Genomic DNA, 18,052 nt, shown 5'->3' with positions numbered 1-18,052 from the left:
AGGGAAAGCACAAGATGAATCTGCAACAACTTATGTCAGAAAATCAGGAAGTGCTCAAACATGATGGGATCATATCAAAAGGACACAGAAGCCAGTCTACAGGACCAAATCTGGGACATTTTGAACATCAAATAAACACACATACTACAAAATGAACAGTAATTATAATCCATTGGATAATGTTAAGAACCTATAAATCTATATTGATAATAAACTGTAGGGAAGAAAAGGCTCTTCTTTATTATAGAATGATAACTAATGTAGAAGAAATGGTGAATTTAGAAAATCACAATTTTGTAATCATCCTAGTAATAAATGATTCAGACAAGAACCAATGGATACTAAAAGTACCAGGTAAAGTCTGGAGGGTAACAGGATATTTAAATGGTCTCAAACTATCTCCCCAAAGATGACTGCTGCGGCAAAACCTGGCAGTCACCACCTCAGCCAAGCAATCAATGTTAACATCACGGAGATAGGACAACCTGGCGACATGTATCTCCTGATATGATGTACTAACAAGGTCACAGAGTTCCTCATGGAGCATTCCTGCCAAAAATTCAAAACCTGAATCTGATCACAAGGAAAACATCACACAAATGCAAATTGAAGGCCAGTCTACAAAATACCTGCACTGTCCTCTCCAAAATGTCAGTATCATGACTGACGGCTGAGGAACTGTTGCAAACTAAAGGAGACTAAGGAGACATGACAACTAAATGCAATGTGTCATCTTGGATTGGAGGAAAAATTGCTAAAAAAGGGATAATTAGAAAAACGTGAATGCAAGTTGTAAATTAGCTAATGGTTAATGATAAATATCCTACATTTTATAATTTTAAGGTAGTTATGTAAAATAATGCCCTTGTTCTTAGGAAATTCTAAAGTAATAAAGTAAATAGAGTAAATAGAGTAAATAGAGATAAGGGGTCACGGTGTCTACAACTAAATCTAAATCTAAAATGGTTCAGGAGGAAAATATGTATAAAAAATATGTGTGTGTGTATGTATGTGTATATATATATATATATATATATAAAGAGAGAGAGAGGGAGGGAGGGAGGGAGGAGGAGAATGAGAGATAGCACATGTGACAAAATGAGTCACAACTGGTGACTCCAGATAAAGGATATATGGGAGTTCTTTGTACTATTCTTGCAAGTTTTTGAAATATCTCAAAATAGAAAGGTTTTTTAAAAGGGAAATCAGGAGGCCTCAGACCATGCCAACCTACCAGTCACCACCAATCCTGCACAGCCCTGTAAATGGGTTTCTATAAATATAGAGTGGCCACCCATAGGCAGCTGCTGCAAACTGCATATAATGATGACAATTTTCTAATTCTGCATCCAAATCGGCTTCCTGGAAGAGGAGAAAAAAAAGATTTTTATTTAAGGGAACTCATTATGTAAAGGATCAACACACTAAGATCTTAAATCTGAAATCAAACTCCTGATTCATCCTGCTCCCTCCTCATGGAATAGAAAACTCTCAGAGAACATACAAAGGGAAGACTGGTCCTTAAATACCGACTGAAATGGACTCCTCAACTTATAGGAATGCAGCAAGTACAGTGGGAGTTAACAGCAAAACAACCCTAATGACTTTTCTGACTCCTACTGAAATGAACTAGTGCTTCCTGCCTAGATGCCATCAGACTAGCAGATTTCCACGCCACTGCAACACAAGCTGCCAAGAACTGAGTGCTTTAACAAGGGGCAGAGAAATACATATAGGCTATGTGCAATTTTCCCTTTCCAAAGCATAAAAATCTGTGGCAGGAAAACTATCATTAAGCAAAGCTGAACTATTTCTGCTCTGTAAGCCAAGAGAAGAAAGCAAACATGCCAGAGGAGAATCACAGGTCCCATTCCAGAAGGAATTTGTCTGATATGTAGAATCCAACAGTGAATTACCTAAAACCAGAAGGCTTTAAGAATACAACGGACGGTGAACTGGCCAGGAATGGGCTCCTACTACCTGAATGCCAGGTGATGAGGAGAAGCCTCACCTGACAGGTAATAAATTACAACCATCAGAAGCCACAAATCAGATTCCAACCCAATTACTATTGAAATTGCTGTTGGCTAGCTGTATATTTTTGAAGATCTACAAAGAGGTGTAAAATAAATGTCAAAACTGTACAATCCGATAGGAACACAAGCTTACCTGGGAGGGCCCTGGGGAGTGGCTGATCACCTCGTCAGGTTCCCGGTTACTCCCGATATTGTCCTGTTGCTGATGGAGAAGGGCAAGACCCGCTGCGATGTCACTGGGTACCAGATCTGTGTCCTGGGTGGGAAACCACAATGGCCTGTCATAAAACCCAGCAGGAACTGCCCATGAATTCCCTAACATTCAGTTTTATATAGTTCACAGGCACACGTATTCACAACACATAGATACACTTATATGTACAAAGATATTTTAAAGAGAATTTTCTTACAGGACTCCTTCTATATGTGAGCTTAGTATTTTTCACATCCTGCCCCCAGACAAATTAGAGAGAATATAAAAAATTTTGTTGATCTCCATTTTAAAATTTCATGTCAAGTGACTCATCTATTTTTAATCTACTTCGAATCTTTCCTAAAGTGGGGGAATAAATGAATAAATTCTCTCTTTGTGGTAATACACAATTTTAGCCCAAGTGTATACCCAAGTGTATACATTTCTTAAGATGCTGTGAAGGTTATGCTGAAACATACTCTATGGTAGAGATTTATGAGATGGAACTTATGGGTATAGCAAGGCTCAAAAAGAACCCTAAGCTAGTAAAGCAACAGAGAGTGAGTCTTCCTAAGCCTGACCATACCTTTTTTCTTCAGAATAGATATAAAGGAGTCAGGAATCCTCAACTGCCTTCAGGTACTTCCAGCTCATGAGAAAGGACAATGTTCTGGCCACTTGGCCTCTGAGCCATCAGTCCTGCTTATGATGTAGATTAAGATAGCCCCTAAAAACAACCAGCTTCTCTCCCTCCTTCTTCCAAATATCTTAAGACTAGGTGGAAACCACTCCTTTAAATTATTGAGGGGACACACTTCTCTAGTGCCTATGTGGAGGCTGCTGCTATGGGCTGGCATTAGGCTATGGGACCAGCCCTGAATAGTGCAAAGCTGGACACCACACAGATATGAGAAAGAGACTGGCAGGTGTGTAGGATGTCAAGAGAACTCTTCCTCCTTTTCTTGGTCTCAGTGCTGAGCATAACAGCAGCTTATCAGAGAACATCATATGAAAAGACAAAATCACACTCTGGATGTGAAAGAAAAACAAATAGTTCCAAATCACCAAAGAAATTGCTCTAGAAGGATGATACCCTTCTGCTCTGCAATAATCTATTCAAGTTTTTCTTCAAAAGTAGAATAATCTTTCTTGTAAAATAAACCATATAAAAAAGTAGGATAATCATTTCCGTCATGACATAAAGTAGTAAGAAATCACTATCTGATACTACCTTCAATGCATGACACTGCCTGTACTTGGTATCTGGTGAGTACTAGCTGGGTAGATGATATATAAAAAGATAACTGGAAAATTATTCCCAAAATATACAGGTTCCATTATTTAGTTCCTTAAAAACTAATTCAAAATCTCAGCAGTATATGAATAGGCATCAATACAAAGATGTATCCGACCAGAGAGGCAGGTTCTGAAAACAAACAGCCCTCACAGGTTAACTGCTCCCTTGAGTTCTCACTCCAACAGATCATCTCCCTTCATCCCCACACACCCCAAGATTCCAGGTTCTCAAAAGCTAAAACAGAACAGGGGAATTGGCTCAAAATGCAAAGTACTCATCTTCACATAAGAAGCATTTAAACAGAAGAAAAAGACCAAACCAGACCCCTTCAGCTTACTGAAAAGTAGGTTGAGAAAAGCTCTGCCGTACTCGAAAAAGCAACTCGAGTATGGTCGTCTTTCCCAATGCAACAGCACAAGAACTTCATTCTGGTTTCCCACACGCTTGTAGCTGCTGTCTTGAGGCCATTAAATAACTGGCTTGAATCATGACTATCCAGGTGACTGGGACCAGCACAGGAATATGAAGCCATTTTCCCCCCCAGTGGGTCAAAGACAATGATAATGGTAACCACAGTGGCGGCGATGATGATCCAGCTGCAAAACAGAGACAGGAAAGGCTCGATGACTGTGGGCCCCCTCCAGCTGCAGGGCCAAAGGCTCCCTCTTTTGGGCTGTTTCTGCATCTCTACAACTGAGGGTCCAGTTACCAAGGAAGATGAGGATCTCTCAGAAGGCTGAGGTGAGCAACTCATTTCTTCTAGAAAGTTCCTTATGAACCTATAGCCAACTCAGGACCCACAAAGATCAGAGCCCTAAAAGTAAAGACCAGAAAAGGAGCACACAGCTGTCTGCTGGGCACAGAAGCAGCTAGAACTTGTTCTCCACAGACCCTGACCATGACCCAGGCCTTTATTCCTCAAAGTATCAGTGTTCTTCTTGGTAAAGCCAAAAGAATTTCCATATCGCAGGATATTCTGACAGGTCTTTTGTTCATATGCTTATACATTTCTACACTGCCCACGGTGTGCAAGACATGGGTTCATGAACACATTGGGAAGATGCACCTCTGTGAACAGACTCTGCAGCCAATCATCTCTAAGATTTTTAGCCTAGAGCATGTGATACCTTTATCATTCTACAATATTATTCCCTGTAGCAATTCCTGACACTATATCTCTTCTCATACCTTCAGTTTTAGTTTTTGCCCTTGTTTTGGTCTTCGGTTTTCTTCCTTCTTATAAGGGAAGGGAGGGAATGAGAAAAGTAAGAACCAGTAAGAAAAAAAACTACAATAAATGCATAATGAAAGATGAGTTATTTCTCATGTAAACAAGGGTCTCTAAATTTCATGAGTTACTCAGAGAGGGTCCAATTTCTAACTTTTTTAGGAAGCCCACATGACACTGGGCTATCTGTTGTGTTAGCCAGAAAGGTTTGTTGACAAACATCTCAAATGCATTTATTTATTTTTTCTTTTTTTGAGACAGAGTCTCACTCTGTTGCCCGCGCTAGAGTTCTGAGGCATCAGCCTACCTCACAGCAACCTCAAACGCCTGGGCAAAAGCAATCCTTCTGCCTCAGCCTCCCAATAGCTGAGACTACAGGCATATGCCACCATGCCCAGCTAATATTTCTATATATTTTTAGTTGGCCAATTAATTTGTTTCTATTTTTTAATAGAGATAGGGTCTCGCTCTTGCTCAGGCTGGTTTCGAACTCCTGACCTCAAGCAATCCTCCCGCCTCAGCCTCCCAGAGTGCTAGGATTACAGGCGTGAGCCACCGAGCCTGGCCTCAAATGCATTTAAATGGTAAGAGAAGGAGGAAGATCTCACCTGACAATGACGGTTGCAATGATGCCATTCACAATGATCTTGTCGCACTGAATACTGTCTGCTATCCAGGCAGCCCCCAGAGAAGCCCAGACCATCTCTGGCAAAAAGAGCGCCAGGCGGATGTAAAGCAGCTTAGTCATAGACTTCCGAGGTCCAGGGTTACAAATGGTTCCTGAAATGCAGAAAATATTCAGACTGCTCATTTGCTTCCTCAGAGATAAGAACTTCCTTTGTACAAAAATACAGCTATTAGAGCATAGATTTGTACTGTATACCCACCCACCAATTGACTTGTTCTACTTGTAATTGGTAAACAATGCCTAAGTTTGAGAGCAGGTGACAAAGTAAGGATAGAAACATGACAAAAAACCTCAGATTTATTTCTTTGATCTACCAGAGATTAAAAAACACTCCTGGGTTCTAACTAGGGTAACTATATAATCATTACCCAAATTGGGATACCTTTGAGAACAAAAAGTGGTGCTATTAATAATTATGCTGGGACAATAGGCATGAAACAGAATTATCTCAGGCACACAGGGATATATGGTCACCCAAGTTATAACAGCCAGGAAAATAAGCTCCATGTCTGTCTTAAACCTATATTGTTCTACATGCCATCCTAAAACACTTCATGATCATTATTCTTTAATCCTCACAATGACTGTGGGTTAGTCATTATCCCATTTTATAAATGAGGAAACTTAGGCTCAGAGAACTTAATAGCTATTTTCTAAAATATAATCCAGGTCTTTATGACCTGGGCTCTTCGCCCCCCATGGTCTTCATTTTTGGGAAGTGAACAATTCTGTTATGCAAGAGCACTTGAAGAAGCCTAACATTTAGAAATGATATTTTTAGTGTTATTTGTAAAACAAATCCAAGTATGAATACATGCCTGTGTTCTTTAATTCTTAATGTAAACATCAACTCTCTCCCCTTGGAGAAAAGTTGTAATAAACACTAAGTAACATAAAATGCCACATGATTAAAACAAAAACAACGACCAAAAAAAATCTAAGCTCTAAAGTATGATTTGGTAAGAAAACAGCTTTTAAATTCCCAAAATTATCTTCTGTTAGAATGACTTACATAGAGTAACATTATAAAATATTAGGCACTATCAGGCTTCATTTCTGGCACAAAGACAAAATTTTATGAGGTAATTAATTATAACAGTACTCTGTCTCTGAGGGGCAAAGGGTGCTGGTATCTAAGATTAAAAAAAAATTAGTCCTATATTTGGATCTTGTTATTATATAATAATGGCCAATCACCCAAGAAAAACAGGAAACAATATCTGCATAGGCACCACTTCCTGGAGGTTGGGATTCTAATTAAAGATATACTGTAATGTCAGCAGCACCTAGACTTGAAACTCCAACAGTGAGGACAACTACTGATACTACATTAATGAAATAAATACATAGACAAGGAAACAAGACATGGAGTTGTTCTGATTAAGGTTCCAGAAAAGAAATAAGATACTGAAAAGGTCTCCTTTACATAGTTATACCTGCCTAGAAAACCAATTTTTATTTTATTTACATATTTATTTTCTTCTCAAGATAAAGGGATACTGGCATGGACCTGACTGCTGTAGTCAGCCTCACGATGCAAACGGGCCCACAACCAAAGAGCACAGCTGCATTCCTGAATGCAGCATTCATTCCTGAATGTCCTCAGCAAGTCTTGGTTAAACAGCCCTATCATCCTTCACCAGGTATAGCCACTTATGTAAGAGCAAGAAAAAGAAGGCCTGTATCACAGAACTGTTAGATTCAACACCTATAGCAACACTACAGCAGTCTTCTCTGGCATGAGATTAGAAATGAGCTCTTGAGATACAAATGCAGAGGAAATGCAAGGAGACATCCCATAATCAAAGCCAAACATGGCAAATGGCAGACTTTGTATGTCAAGGGTGTTCTATCAAAATGTGGTCATCATGAGGATGAACTGTCCCTAATTAAACCTACCACATGGTAGCAACAGCAGGATTTCATCAACCTCTTTCAGAGGTTTTCAAATCAATAATAGAAAATACCACAGTATCAAGATTTTTCCCAACTAAGTTATGTATATTTATGACTAGGAAAAAGAGGATCAATCTTTTGAATAAAGATGACTGAAATCTATTTGTCCCAAATGTTCCCTCTACAACTTGTGATGTTTGTTGCAGAGAGGACTATCAACCAAAAGCTAAATAAACATTGTCTTTCAGCTCAAGTGACAGATTATTGGGACTTAACTTATGAAATAAAAGAGGCAACAGAAGTTATCCATCTATCAAGAATAAAATTAACCAATGTGTTAGTAACTTAAAAATATACCTAAAATTTGCAATTTGTAAAAAACTCATTGATTTTGTGCAGGTAATGCACCTAAGGGTAAAAAGTCCAAACAGTTCAAGTAGGTATAAAATAAATTTTAAGCCTTCCTCCCACCTGGAAGTCCCAGTCCTTCAGTTACTGTCCCTAGAAATAAACCAGTGACCTGTACATCCTCCCAGAGAGTCTGTGCATAAACAAGATGTATATATCCTTTAGAAAAAAGCAGCAAATAACATAGAATGTCCTGTGCCTTAGCATATTAGAAATCATTCCAATGTTCACAAGGCATTTTCTCATTTTTAACATGTATAGAGTAGACCATCATAGAAATAAACTACAGTTTACCTAAGCAGTTGGCCTACTGACAGGCATTTAGTTTGCTCTGACCTTTTTTTTTTTTTTGAGACAGAGTCTCGATTTGTTGCCCAGGCTAGAGTGAGTGCCATGGCATCAGCCTGGCTCACAGCAACCTCAAACTCCTGGGCTCAAGCAATCCTTCTGCCTCAGCCTCCCGAGTAGCTGGGACTACAGGCATGTGCCACCATGCCTGGCTAATTTTTTCTATATATATTAGTTGGCCAATTAATTTCTTTCTATTTATAGTAGAGATGGGGTCTCGCTCTTGCTCAGGCTGGTTTCGAACTCCTGACCTCGAGCAATCCACCCGCCTCGGCTTCCCAGAGTGCTAGGATTACAGGCGTGAGCCACCACGCCCGGCCTGTTTTGATCTTTTGTTCCTACAAACAACACTGCAATGAAGATCCCTACAAGTATTTCTTTGCACAAGTACAAACATATAGAAAAAAATTGATACATACAGAGAGCCATCAATTGGCCTCAACCAATTTATATTTCCACCAACAAAATGAGCTGCCTGTTTCTGCACAGACTCACCAACTCAGTATACTATCTAAGTGAATTTTTATTGTGATTGAGGCTTAATATTACATTATTTAAAAATATTACATATTTAACATTATATATTAATATTACACATTTTAAAATATTACATAAATTTATATTACATATGTAATATTAATATTACATATTTAAAACATGTACTTAATATTAATTAAGTACATACTCAATTAGTTAATGTTTAATTAATATTAATAATAATTAATATTTAAAATATGTACTTGATATTAAGTACATACTTAAATTACATAGTTTAAAATCACTTATTATTTCCTTTACTGTTCATGTTCTTTACCCATTTTTCTACTGACTACTGGCTTTTATTCTTTTTTAACTGTAGAAGTCCTTATATACTATGGGGATTACCTCTTTGGCTCATCTGTCATAAACATTTTTTCCTGCTAGTCTTTTTTTTTAACCTTTATTTATGGTATTCTTCATAAGATTTACACAATATTTTAAATAAGGCATATGTTGTTAATTATTTGTAACAACTGGCAACTAACTAACATGCTTTTATAAAATATTGTTTTCAGTTTGGTTAGGATATCTCTAGCCACAAGGAACAGAAAATTCAACTCAAACTGGCTTAAAAGCAGGAAGGGGCCAGGTGCAGTGGCTCTCGCCTGTAATTCTAGCACTCTGGGAGGGCAAAGTGGGAGTTCAAGACCAGCCTGAGCAAGAGCGAGACCCCGTCTCTACTAAAAATAGAAAGAAATGAGCTGGATAACTAAAAATATATAGAAAAAAAAAATTAGCTGGGCACGGTGGCACATGCCTGTAGTCCCAGCTACTTAGGAGGCAGGCTGAGGCAGAAGGATTGATTGAGCCCAGGAATTTGAGGTTGCTGATGCCATGGCACTCTAGCCAGGGCAACAGAGTAAGACTCTGTCTCAAAAAAATAAAATAAAATAAAATAAAATAAAAAGCAGGAAGAAACTGTACTGACTCAAGGGCCTGGAAGTGCAGAGGCAGGATGGTGCCCAGGCTGCCCAGACTCAGAACTCTGGCTCTGTCTCCCTATGCTTCCCACAGCTCTCTCCTCTGTTCAGCCCATCGTGTGCTGTGAGTGGAGACACAGAATCACCCAGGAGACTGGTATGTGGATTTTGGATCTTTCCTAGAGGAGCAAGGAAGCACTTTCCCAGAATCTTCCAGTAAACTCTCCCTTTCACTGGCCCAAATCGGGTCTCATGTTCATTCTTGAACCAATCACTGACACAAGTTCATTCCTGAGCTGGGCCTAGGCCCTGCATCTCTGACACATACTTGGTACATAGGGGATAGGGAGTGGGATGGGGGGATATACTGAAAAAACTGGATTCTATTTGGAGGAGGCTTGAGATAGGCAACTCACAACACCTGGGACAACCTGTAGGCCATTTCTGAGCTCTGACAACAAGCAGTGTGTGATGACACAGACATCAAGCAAGTATCTAGGAGGAGGGAACTGAGTGAATATGAGCATCCATCACAGGAATGTGACTGTGCCCTGACACCACCAAAAATATCTGAAGAAAAACAAATATTTAAGGAATAAAAAAGTTTATACTCACTACTTCCAATCTGAACCTACTATTACAGTTATAAACTCAGTGGCCTAACCAGAATGTGGCAGGAAGAAAAAGGGCAAAAAGTTAGATAATGCCACATCTAAAATGATACCAGTCTAAATAATTTACCTTGGTTAAGAAGCCTCACAGTGCTAAAGACACATTGTACACCTTGTTTCTTCCTTTCTTTCAGCATCCAGCACTGATGACAACTCACATTTGGGGGCTGACACAGACCACAGAACTGGGACGTTCTTCAATCCAGACCCCATGCATCTATGTTTTTACAGGCATACTAAAATACACAGCACTCTATTTTCCATATACTACAACAGAGAGTGGGTACATGCCACTCTTCTTGGTCATCCAAAACCCTAAGGTCTTTTTCTCATGAAACACTTTGCCACTAACATTTCTCCCCTCCACATTTCTCCCGTGAGTGAATTTATTTTACGTTCCGATCCCTCAATCCAAACTGTTAAGATGATCTTGATCCTGTCACATACTGTATTACCGCCAGGCCCTCCAAGTTTATCATCATCATCATCTACCAACTGATAAGATGCCACCTACATCCTGATTCAAGCAGGGTTAAAACACTAAAACAAGGTGCATGGTGGCATGCCATACAGCCCTGCCTCTGAGTGATGGATTTTTATTTACTAATGTATTTCTTTATTAGTTACTAGAGTGCTCAGCTCATCCTATGAATTACAGCAATCAAATAGGGAAGGTTTGAAACATTTCTAGAGATATTCTCAGTTAAATGATTGTCTGCAGCAAATTGTAACATGTAAAAAAAATATTAAGAATAGGTATAACTCTTACAACTCATAAATAAAAAGATAAATAATCTAGTTTAAAATTGGCAAAGGATCTGAACAGATATTTCAATGTCTACTGATATACAAATGGCCAAAAACACATGAAAGGATGCTCAACATCACTAGTCACCAAGGAAATGCAAATTGAAACCAAGAGATTAAAAAAAAAAAAGAGAGATACCACTTCACACTCACTAGGATGGCTATTAATCAAAAGTCAGGGCCGGGCGCGGTGGCTCACGCCTGTAATCCTAGCTCTCTGGGAGGCCGAGACGGGCGGATTGCTCAAGGTCAGGAGTTTGAAACCAGCCTGAGCAAGAGCGAGACCTCGTCTCTACTATAAATAGAAAGAAATGAATTGGCCAACTAATATATATAGAAAAAATTAGCCGGGCATGGTGGCGCATGCCTGTAGTCCCAGCTACTCGGGAGGCTGAGGCAGGAGGATCGCTTGAGCCCAGGAGATTGAGGTTGCTGTGAGCTAGGCTGACGCCATGGCACTCACTCTAGCCTGGGCAACAAGTGAGACTCTGTCTCAAAAAAAAAAAAAAAAAAAAAAAAAAGTCAGATAATAACAAGTGTTGGAAAAAAAAGAAAATAACAAGTGTAGGTAAGGATGTTGAGAAATTAGAACCCTTATACACTGCTGGTGGGAATGTAAAATGGTACAGCTGTTTGGAAGTCTGTCTGGCAGTTCCTCAAGAGGTTAAACATAGAGTTACCACATGATCCAGCAATTCCACTCCTAGGTATATACTTAAGAGAAATAAAAACAAATGTCTATACAAAAAGATGTATGTAAATATTCGTAGCAGCATTATTCATAATAGCCAAAAGGTGGAGACAACCCAAATGTCCACAAACTGACAAATGGGTAATTATATTATTGGTGGCATATTGATTCAATGCAATATTATTTAGTCATAAAAACGAATGAAGTACTGATACATGCTACAACATGGATGAACCTTGAAAACACTATGCTAAATTTAAGAAGCCAGACCAGACCAGGCTGGGTGCAGTGGCTCAGGCCTCAGCACTTTAGGAGATGGAGGCAGGAGGATTGCTTGAGGCCAGGAGTTCAAGATTAGCCTGAGCAAGAGTAAGACCCCATCTCTACAAAAAATAGAAAAATTAGCCAGGCATGGTGCCCCATGCCTATAGTCCCAGTTAATCTGGAGGCTGACACAGGAGGATCACTTAAGCCCAGGAGTTTGAGGTTGCAGTGAGTTATGATGATGCCACTGTACCCTAGCCTGGGCCACATAGTGGGTAGTTCCACTTATATTATGTCTAGAATAGGCAAATCTACAGAGGCAGAAAGAAAATTATTGGATGCCTAGGGCCAGGGGAGTTGGGAGGAAATAAGGAGACTGCTAATGAGTACAAGATTGTGGTGATGGTTACCCACCTCTGTGATTATGCTAAAAACCACTGAATTGTACACTTTAAATGGATCACTTGTAGGGTATGCAAATTATATTTCAATGAAGCTGTTTAAAATAGAATAGGTGTTGAATAGAAAAGGCTAGTTTTTACCTTTCATGCTGACATACACAATGGCTAACACAGTACATATAATAACTGCCAGGAGGATAATGAGAACAATCAAGTAGCTGCTGAGCAGGGCCCCACCAGCACAGTCCAACTTCCCTCTGTGCATGAGATACAAAGTCAGAATGCCAATCCACCTGTGGGGAAAGAGGGAGGGTCAGAAACGGAATCCAAAGAGCTGCTTTGTAAAACATGATATAAAAAAAATAAAAGCAGTTAATATTTTCCAAAATAAGGCAAGGTTCACTTTGGAATACAATTTTCATCAATAAAAGATCTAATAAGTCAACTAAAGTCTATGGCTTTTTTCCTTTTTATGAGATTTATACTTTCTATGCTTACATCATAGTTCTTACCCTGTGTTTGCTGTAATCCATGAGAGGCATTTAAGGCCATAAGCAAGCAAATATAATGTGAGCTGCTGGAAAATATCTCCATTGTGACTCAGAAATACACAACCGATAAACCCACAAACAATATGTTTGCTAAATTATTTGATTTATTTATTTATTTTTTGAGGCAGAGTCTCACTCTGTTGCGCAGGCTAGAGTGCCATGGCATCAGCCTAGCTCACAGCAACCTCCAACTCCTGGGCTCAAGCGATCCTTCTGCCTCAGCCTCCCAAGTAGCTGGGACTACAGGCATGCGCCACCATGCCCAGCTAATTTTTTCTATATATTTTTAGCTAGCCAATTAATTTATTTCTATTTATAGTAGAGACGGGGTCTCGCTCTTGCTCAGGCTGGTTTCAAACTCCTGACCTCGAGTGATCCTCCCGCCTCGGCCTCCCAGAGTGCTAGGATTACAGGCGTGAGCTTGTTTGCTAAATTATTAACAAGAGAATTTTTACTTCTTTGAATTAAGAGATTGACAAACACACATTGTATTACACTGTGTGTAATACAAAACCAAGAGGGTGGGAAGCCAGTTATGCACAGATGTTCCACAGTGAACACTGATAAACTTGAAAGAAGTACTATGGTCTCATAACTACACCTTGTAGTTCAATGCAGAACAGTGAAAGCACCAGGCAACCCAAAGCAATAACAACCCGTCATTAGAGGTATTTCAGCAGAAGACAGAACACCACTTGGCAAGAGTGCCCTATGAAGGATTCAAGCCCTATGTTTTTGTCAGTTTTGTGATATTAGGCCTTTGTATCTAGAAATAATAAAGGGGAAACGATCTCAGAAATACCTGGCCCTACCCGGGCATGGTATCATGCCTGTAATCCTAGCACTCTGGGAGCTGCATGCAGGGCGATTGCTTGAGGTCAGGAGTTCAAGACCAGCCTGAGCAAGAGTGAGACCCGTCTCTACTAAAAATTAGCCAGGCTGAGTGGTGTGTGCCTGTAGTCCCAGCTACTCAGGAGGCAGGATGAGGCAGGAGGATTGCTCGAGCCCAGGAGTTTGAGGTTGCTGTGAGCTAGGCTGACCCCACGGCACTCTAGCCTGGGCAACAGAGCAAGAGACTTTGTCTCAAAAAAAAAAAAAAAAAAAAGAAAGAAAGAAAGGAAGAAAGGAAAGAAAGAAAGAAAGGAAAAGAAAAGAAATACCTGGCCCTGAAAACTATAAAATTCGGAGAAGCAACCCAAAACATTTTATGTTTTTATATTCCTTTCCCTCAAGAATCCACTATTTCATAACAATATTATTTGGTGCTGAGACCCTCTAGGAACAGACAGCAAGCACCAATGCCCCCTCCCACTGACTCCACACTTGGAAAAAGCGTATATGTTGAGCCTGTCTGCTTCTCATGAAATTCTGCCACAACAGGCTCAAGAATGAATGGCGCTGAAAGGCAATTTTTTTCTCTCTATTTTGCAGATATGATATAGGTGCTTTGCTTTCCCATGAAGAGGGACCGAATGACGCAAGTGGCTACTCCTGGCTCGAGGAAGGAGACCTCGAGCCATGGCTTTTGGTCAGCAATAATGTTCTCGTGGCTCTCAGGGCCAGGTCACAGAGCTGCACACGGAGGGGTGCTAGTATCCTGCAGCGCAGACTTCAGGGCTTCCGCTGTGTGACCCCGGGAACGACCCACCCTCTCTGGACCTCAGTTGCCATCCGTAAAAAAGGGACAGCACCAGGACCTGCCTCCTCGGGGCAGATAAGAGAATGCACGTCAGGCGCTTGGATGGCGTCCGCGCTCAGGAAGCTGGCCACTTTTGCCAGGGGACAGACAGCTTGCCCTCAGCTCCCTCCTCAGCGCGGTCCAGCCGCCCTCAGAGCCGGCCGTCCTTACCACAGCACTCGCACGAACAGCTCGAACAACCCTGGGAAGACCAAGTCGTCGCTGGCGATGGCCCAGCGCCGGCCGAAAAGCACCATCCCGGGCATGGCGAAGGTTCCGCCGTCCGGCCTCAGGCCAGCCACAGCGCGCCGGTCGCCACTGTCAGCCCCGCGACCTCAGGACTCCGCCGCCAAACTGACCGCGGCTCCGCGCAGGCTTATGCGAGGGCGGTGTCCTGCGCATGTTCGTTCTGAGGCCGAGGCTGGCGCACGCGCCCTGAGCCCGGCGCCGCCGCGGCTGCCAGAGCCTTCTGAGCCTGCGCAGATACGCTGACCCGGAAGCCGCTGGCTGACTTTATCGCAGGTCTGTGGGTGTCTGAATTCCATTCTGGTAATATTTCCATGTTATAGGTAAGGATTCTTAAGGCTCGGAGGAATTAGCTATCCTAGAGACCCACGGCTATTAATGGCGGCTCTGGGACTCATATCAGGTCTGTGAGACTTCCAAGCGTGTGACGATGCTGCCTTCTGTGCCCCCTTGTAAGGTGTCCCTTGTTAGGACCCTCCTCGTGTTCTGGGTCTGAAACTCCACCCCACACCTGGCAGGGTAGGGTCCGACCACTTCTCAGTACCCCCCCTTTCCCACCCTGCTCTGAACCACCTTCATCTGTTGCCTGGGCTTATCACCGCACTGCCCTTCCCTTATTCTGCCCTAGCCCCTACAGCAGCCAGTGTGACCACGTGGAACATTAACACGCAGCCTGTTCTCTGCCCAGGGCCATGCAAGGCTGCACTTTGTGCATAAAATACACTTCAACCCCTCGCAGAGGCCGTTCCCTGATAGTCACACGTCACAAGTTTGTGATTGTTTATCTGGTCCCTGGGTTAGGGTTAGTACTCTCCCCTTCCATCACCCTACTGCCTGCCGCCTTTCCCCCCTTGAAATACATTAAGGACATTCTTGCTCCAAGACTTTTACATTCCCTGTTTCCTCTGTCAGGAATGTTCCTCCTGCAGGTATCTCTGTATCTTTCTCTCACTTTAAAGCCAGCTCAAGTGTCCCTGCCTCAAAGAGGCTTTCCCTAATCACCTTCTTAAAACAGCTCAGGTCAGTTCCTATTCCTTATCCTGCTTTAGTTTTCTTTATTGCACTTAGTCACTCCCTGACATTATATGTTTATTATCTCTCTTACTCCCTCCTTCAGAGGGTAAGTTTCATGACTGTAGGCACCTTGTTCACATAATGCACATAACATAGCACATTATAGACACTTATTAAATACATGATGAATGAATAACCTCATTAAACACATGTCAGGATAAAGTGGAGGGATCAAGAGGCCCTGGGCAGGATGGAAGTTAGTGTAATGGCAGGGCTTGGGATGGAGAAGAGGGAATCCAGAAAACCACCCCAAGATTGCAAGGTCAGTGGGCAAATGTATTTTTAGATAAGGATATTTCATCAGGCTTGATGAACATTCTGGAAATGGAGGACACCTCCCATCTGGTGAGGTATACTGGGCTTTTTTCTGCATACCCAACACTGCATTCTTCAACTTAAACTTCATTTACACCAAATTTTAGCCTGTCCTTGACAGGCAGCATCACCAATTTTCAAAATCAAAGCCCCTTTGCACAGGAGGTCCTCCAACTATCCTGTCATCAGTGAGCTACAGGGGAGCATTTTTGTCATTCCTGATCCTCTGATAGGTTCTCTGATATGTTCTGATTGTCTCTTAACCAAACAGAGTATTAATTAGGCTTCTGCTGTGTTTGCAGAGCTTGGGCTGAATGCTGAGAAGAAGCCAGATGATTAATTCATGAACTAACCTTAATACACTCTGGGGATGAGACTTGAGCTGGTGCCTCAAAGAGGGATAAGATTTGGAAAGTCAGTGTGACTTTGGGCAAGGTACTTCATCTCAGCTAAGCCTGTTTCCTCATCTATAAAGTGGGTATTAAGTTAACAGTACCTATTATAAGCATTTATAGGATTGTTCCAAAAAGTAGATGTGATAATGTGTGGAACATGCCACGACAGTCCCTGAAGCACAGTAAGTATCCAGCAGTTCCTAACCAGCAGCAACTGCTGCCCCTGTGTGGGTCTGCTGCACTGCCCCTAGATTCTGCTTGTAAGGAGACAAGAAGCCCAAATAGATACAGTTCATTATTTATGCAGTCAGGAAAAGCAAGATCAACATGGTGTCAGTTCCACATGACTTGTTCCATAAGACAACATGAAAACACAGGGTCCAGATGACAGACAACATGAAGGAGACTGTTCCATAGCACAGCTAAGCAGTTTGATAGCCTGCAGCTATACCCTAAGTGGGCCAAGTTGGAAAGGCAGGCCCTTGCCTCACCAGACCCAGAGAGGCTCATGAGAAATTGCCTTGTGACAGGCTCTGCTCGCAAGAAGTGGCCCTGCGGCAGCTTCTCACGAAGCTGCACATCTCTTGTTTTCCAGGTAAGCTTATAGGGTATTCTGCCAAGACTTGGATTAGACTGTGGTTGAGTCTTGCCTACATGGCCTATGTGGAAATGTGCAGAGTCACCAGGGTGCCATGGTGGAGCTGTTCCCCTGCAGTAAGCACTCAACTGTTAGCCCTTATTAATACTGTTATTATTCCAGGAGGAGCAGCCAGCATAAAGGCCATTGAAGCTAGCCTTATGACATTTGGCTTTTGTGTAGTTAGCAATAGGGATCCTTGACTAGAAAAAATTAAGATGAACTCAAGGTTGAAGAAGACAATTTAGTGAGGTGGTAGGCAGAAAGAATTAGGAAAGTGTAGTCCAGTGGAAATATAATGTGAGGCACATATAAAGTTTTATATTTTCTATTGGCCATATTTTAGAAAGTAAAAAGAAATTGGTAAAATTAGTTTTAATAATATATTTCATTTAGACTAGTATATCCAAAAATATTACCATTTCAACATGTAATCAGTATATTGATAAAATCACTAAGGAGATTTACATTCTTTCTGTCATCCCAAGTCTTTGGAATCGGCATGTGTATTACACTTTCAGCATATCTCATTCTGGATGCTAACTTTTCAGTGGTTAAAGTAAAATGTAGTCCTACCAAAACAATAAACTTGTGTTTCAGAGAATATTATTTTATACTGCTTCATTTAAGTTTCAGATAAAATTAAAAATCAGTTCTTCAGTTGCACTAGCCACATTTCAAGTACTCAATATCTTGAGGTCAATATCTTCCCAAGGTGGAGTTCTGGATTCCAACCAACTTCAGATCCTACTAAAGGCCCAAATGGCC

General features: G+C 41.3%; 1 protein-coding gene and 1 long non-coding RNA gene across 4 annotated transcripts in view; one reads left to right on the top strand and one right to left on the bottom strand.

Moving 5' to 3' along the window:
- The window catches only part of DAGLB (diacylglycerol lipase beta), a 28,994-nt gene extending 13,983 nt beyond the window's left edge, over positions 1-15,011 (bottom strand). Inside the window, exons 1-6 of the mRNA XM_075995280.1 lie at positions 14,789-15,011; positions 12,530-12,681; positions 5,363-5,534; positions 3,864-4,122; positions 2,170-2,292; positions 1,235-1,362 (exon numbers count right to left, since the gene is read on the bottom strand). Coding sequence (XP_075851395.1) covers positions 1,235-1,362; positions 2,170-2,292; positions 3,864-4,122; positions 5,363-5,534; positions 12,530-12,681; positions 14,789-14,883 — 929 coding nt within the window. The 5' untranslated portion in view covers positions 14,884-15,011. The remainder of the gene's footprint in view (positions 1-1,234; positions 1,363-2,169; positions 2,293-3,863; positions 4,123-5,362; positions 5,535-12,529; positions 12,682-14,788) is intronic.
- An 82-nt stretch (positions 15,012-15,093) lies between these two features.
- Positions 15,094-18,052, top strand: part of LOC105868261 (uncharacterized) — an 11,301-nt gene continuing 8,342 nt past the window's right edge. The window contains exons 1-2 of one of the 3 annotated variants that reach the window (XR_012913513.1): positions 15,101-15,186; positions 16,555-17,242. This is a non-coding gene — a long non-coding RNA (uncharacterized LOC105868261). Of the gene's footprint in view, positions 17,243-18,052 lie in introns of all 3 variants that reach the window. The other 2 variants (XR_012913511.1, XR_012913512.1) reach the window with 2 other exon arrangements.

The sequence above is a fragment of the Microcebus murinus genome, chromosome 19, assembly GCF_040939455.1.
Source record: "Microcebus murinus isolate Inina chromosome 19, M.murinus_Inina_mat1.0, whole genome shotgun sequence".
Lineage (NCBI taxonomy): Eukaryota > Metazoa > Chordata > Mammalia > Primates > Cheirogaleidae > Microcebus > Microcebus murinus.
The sequence above is the reverse complement of the archived record's forward strand: the minus strand, read 5'-3'. Positions and strand labels throughout refer to the sequence as shown.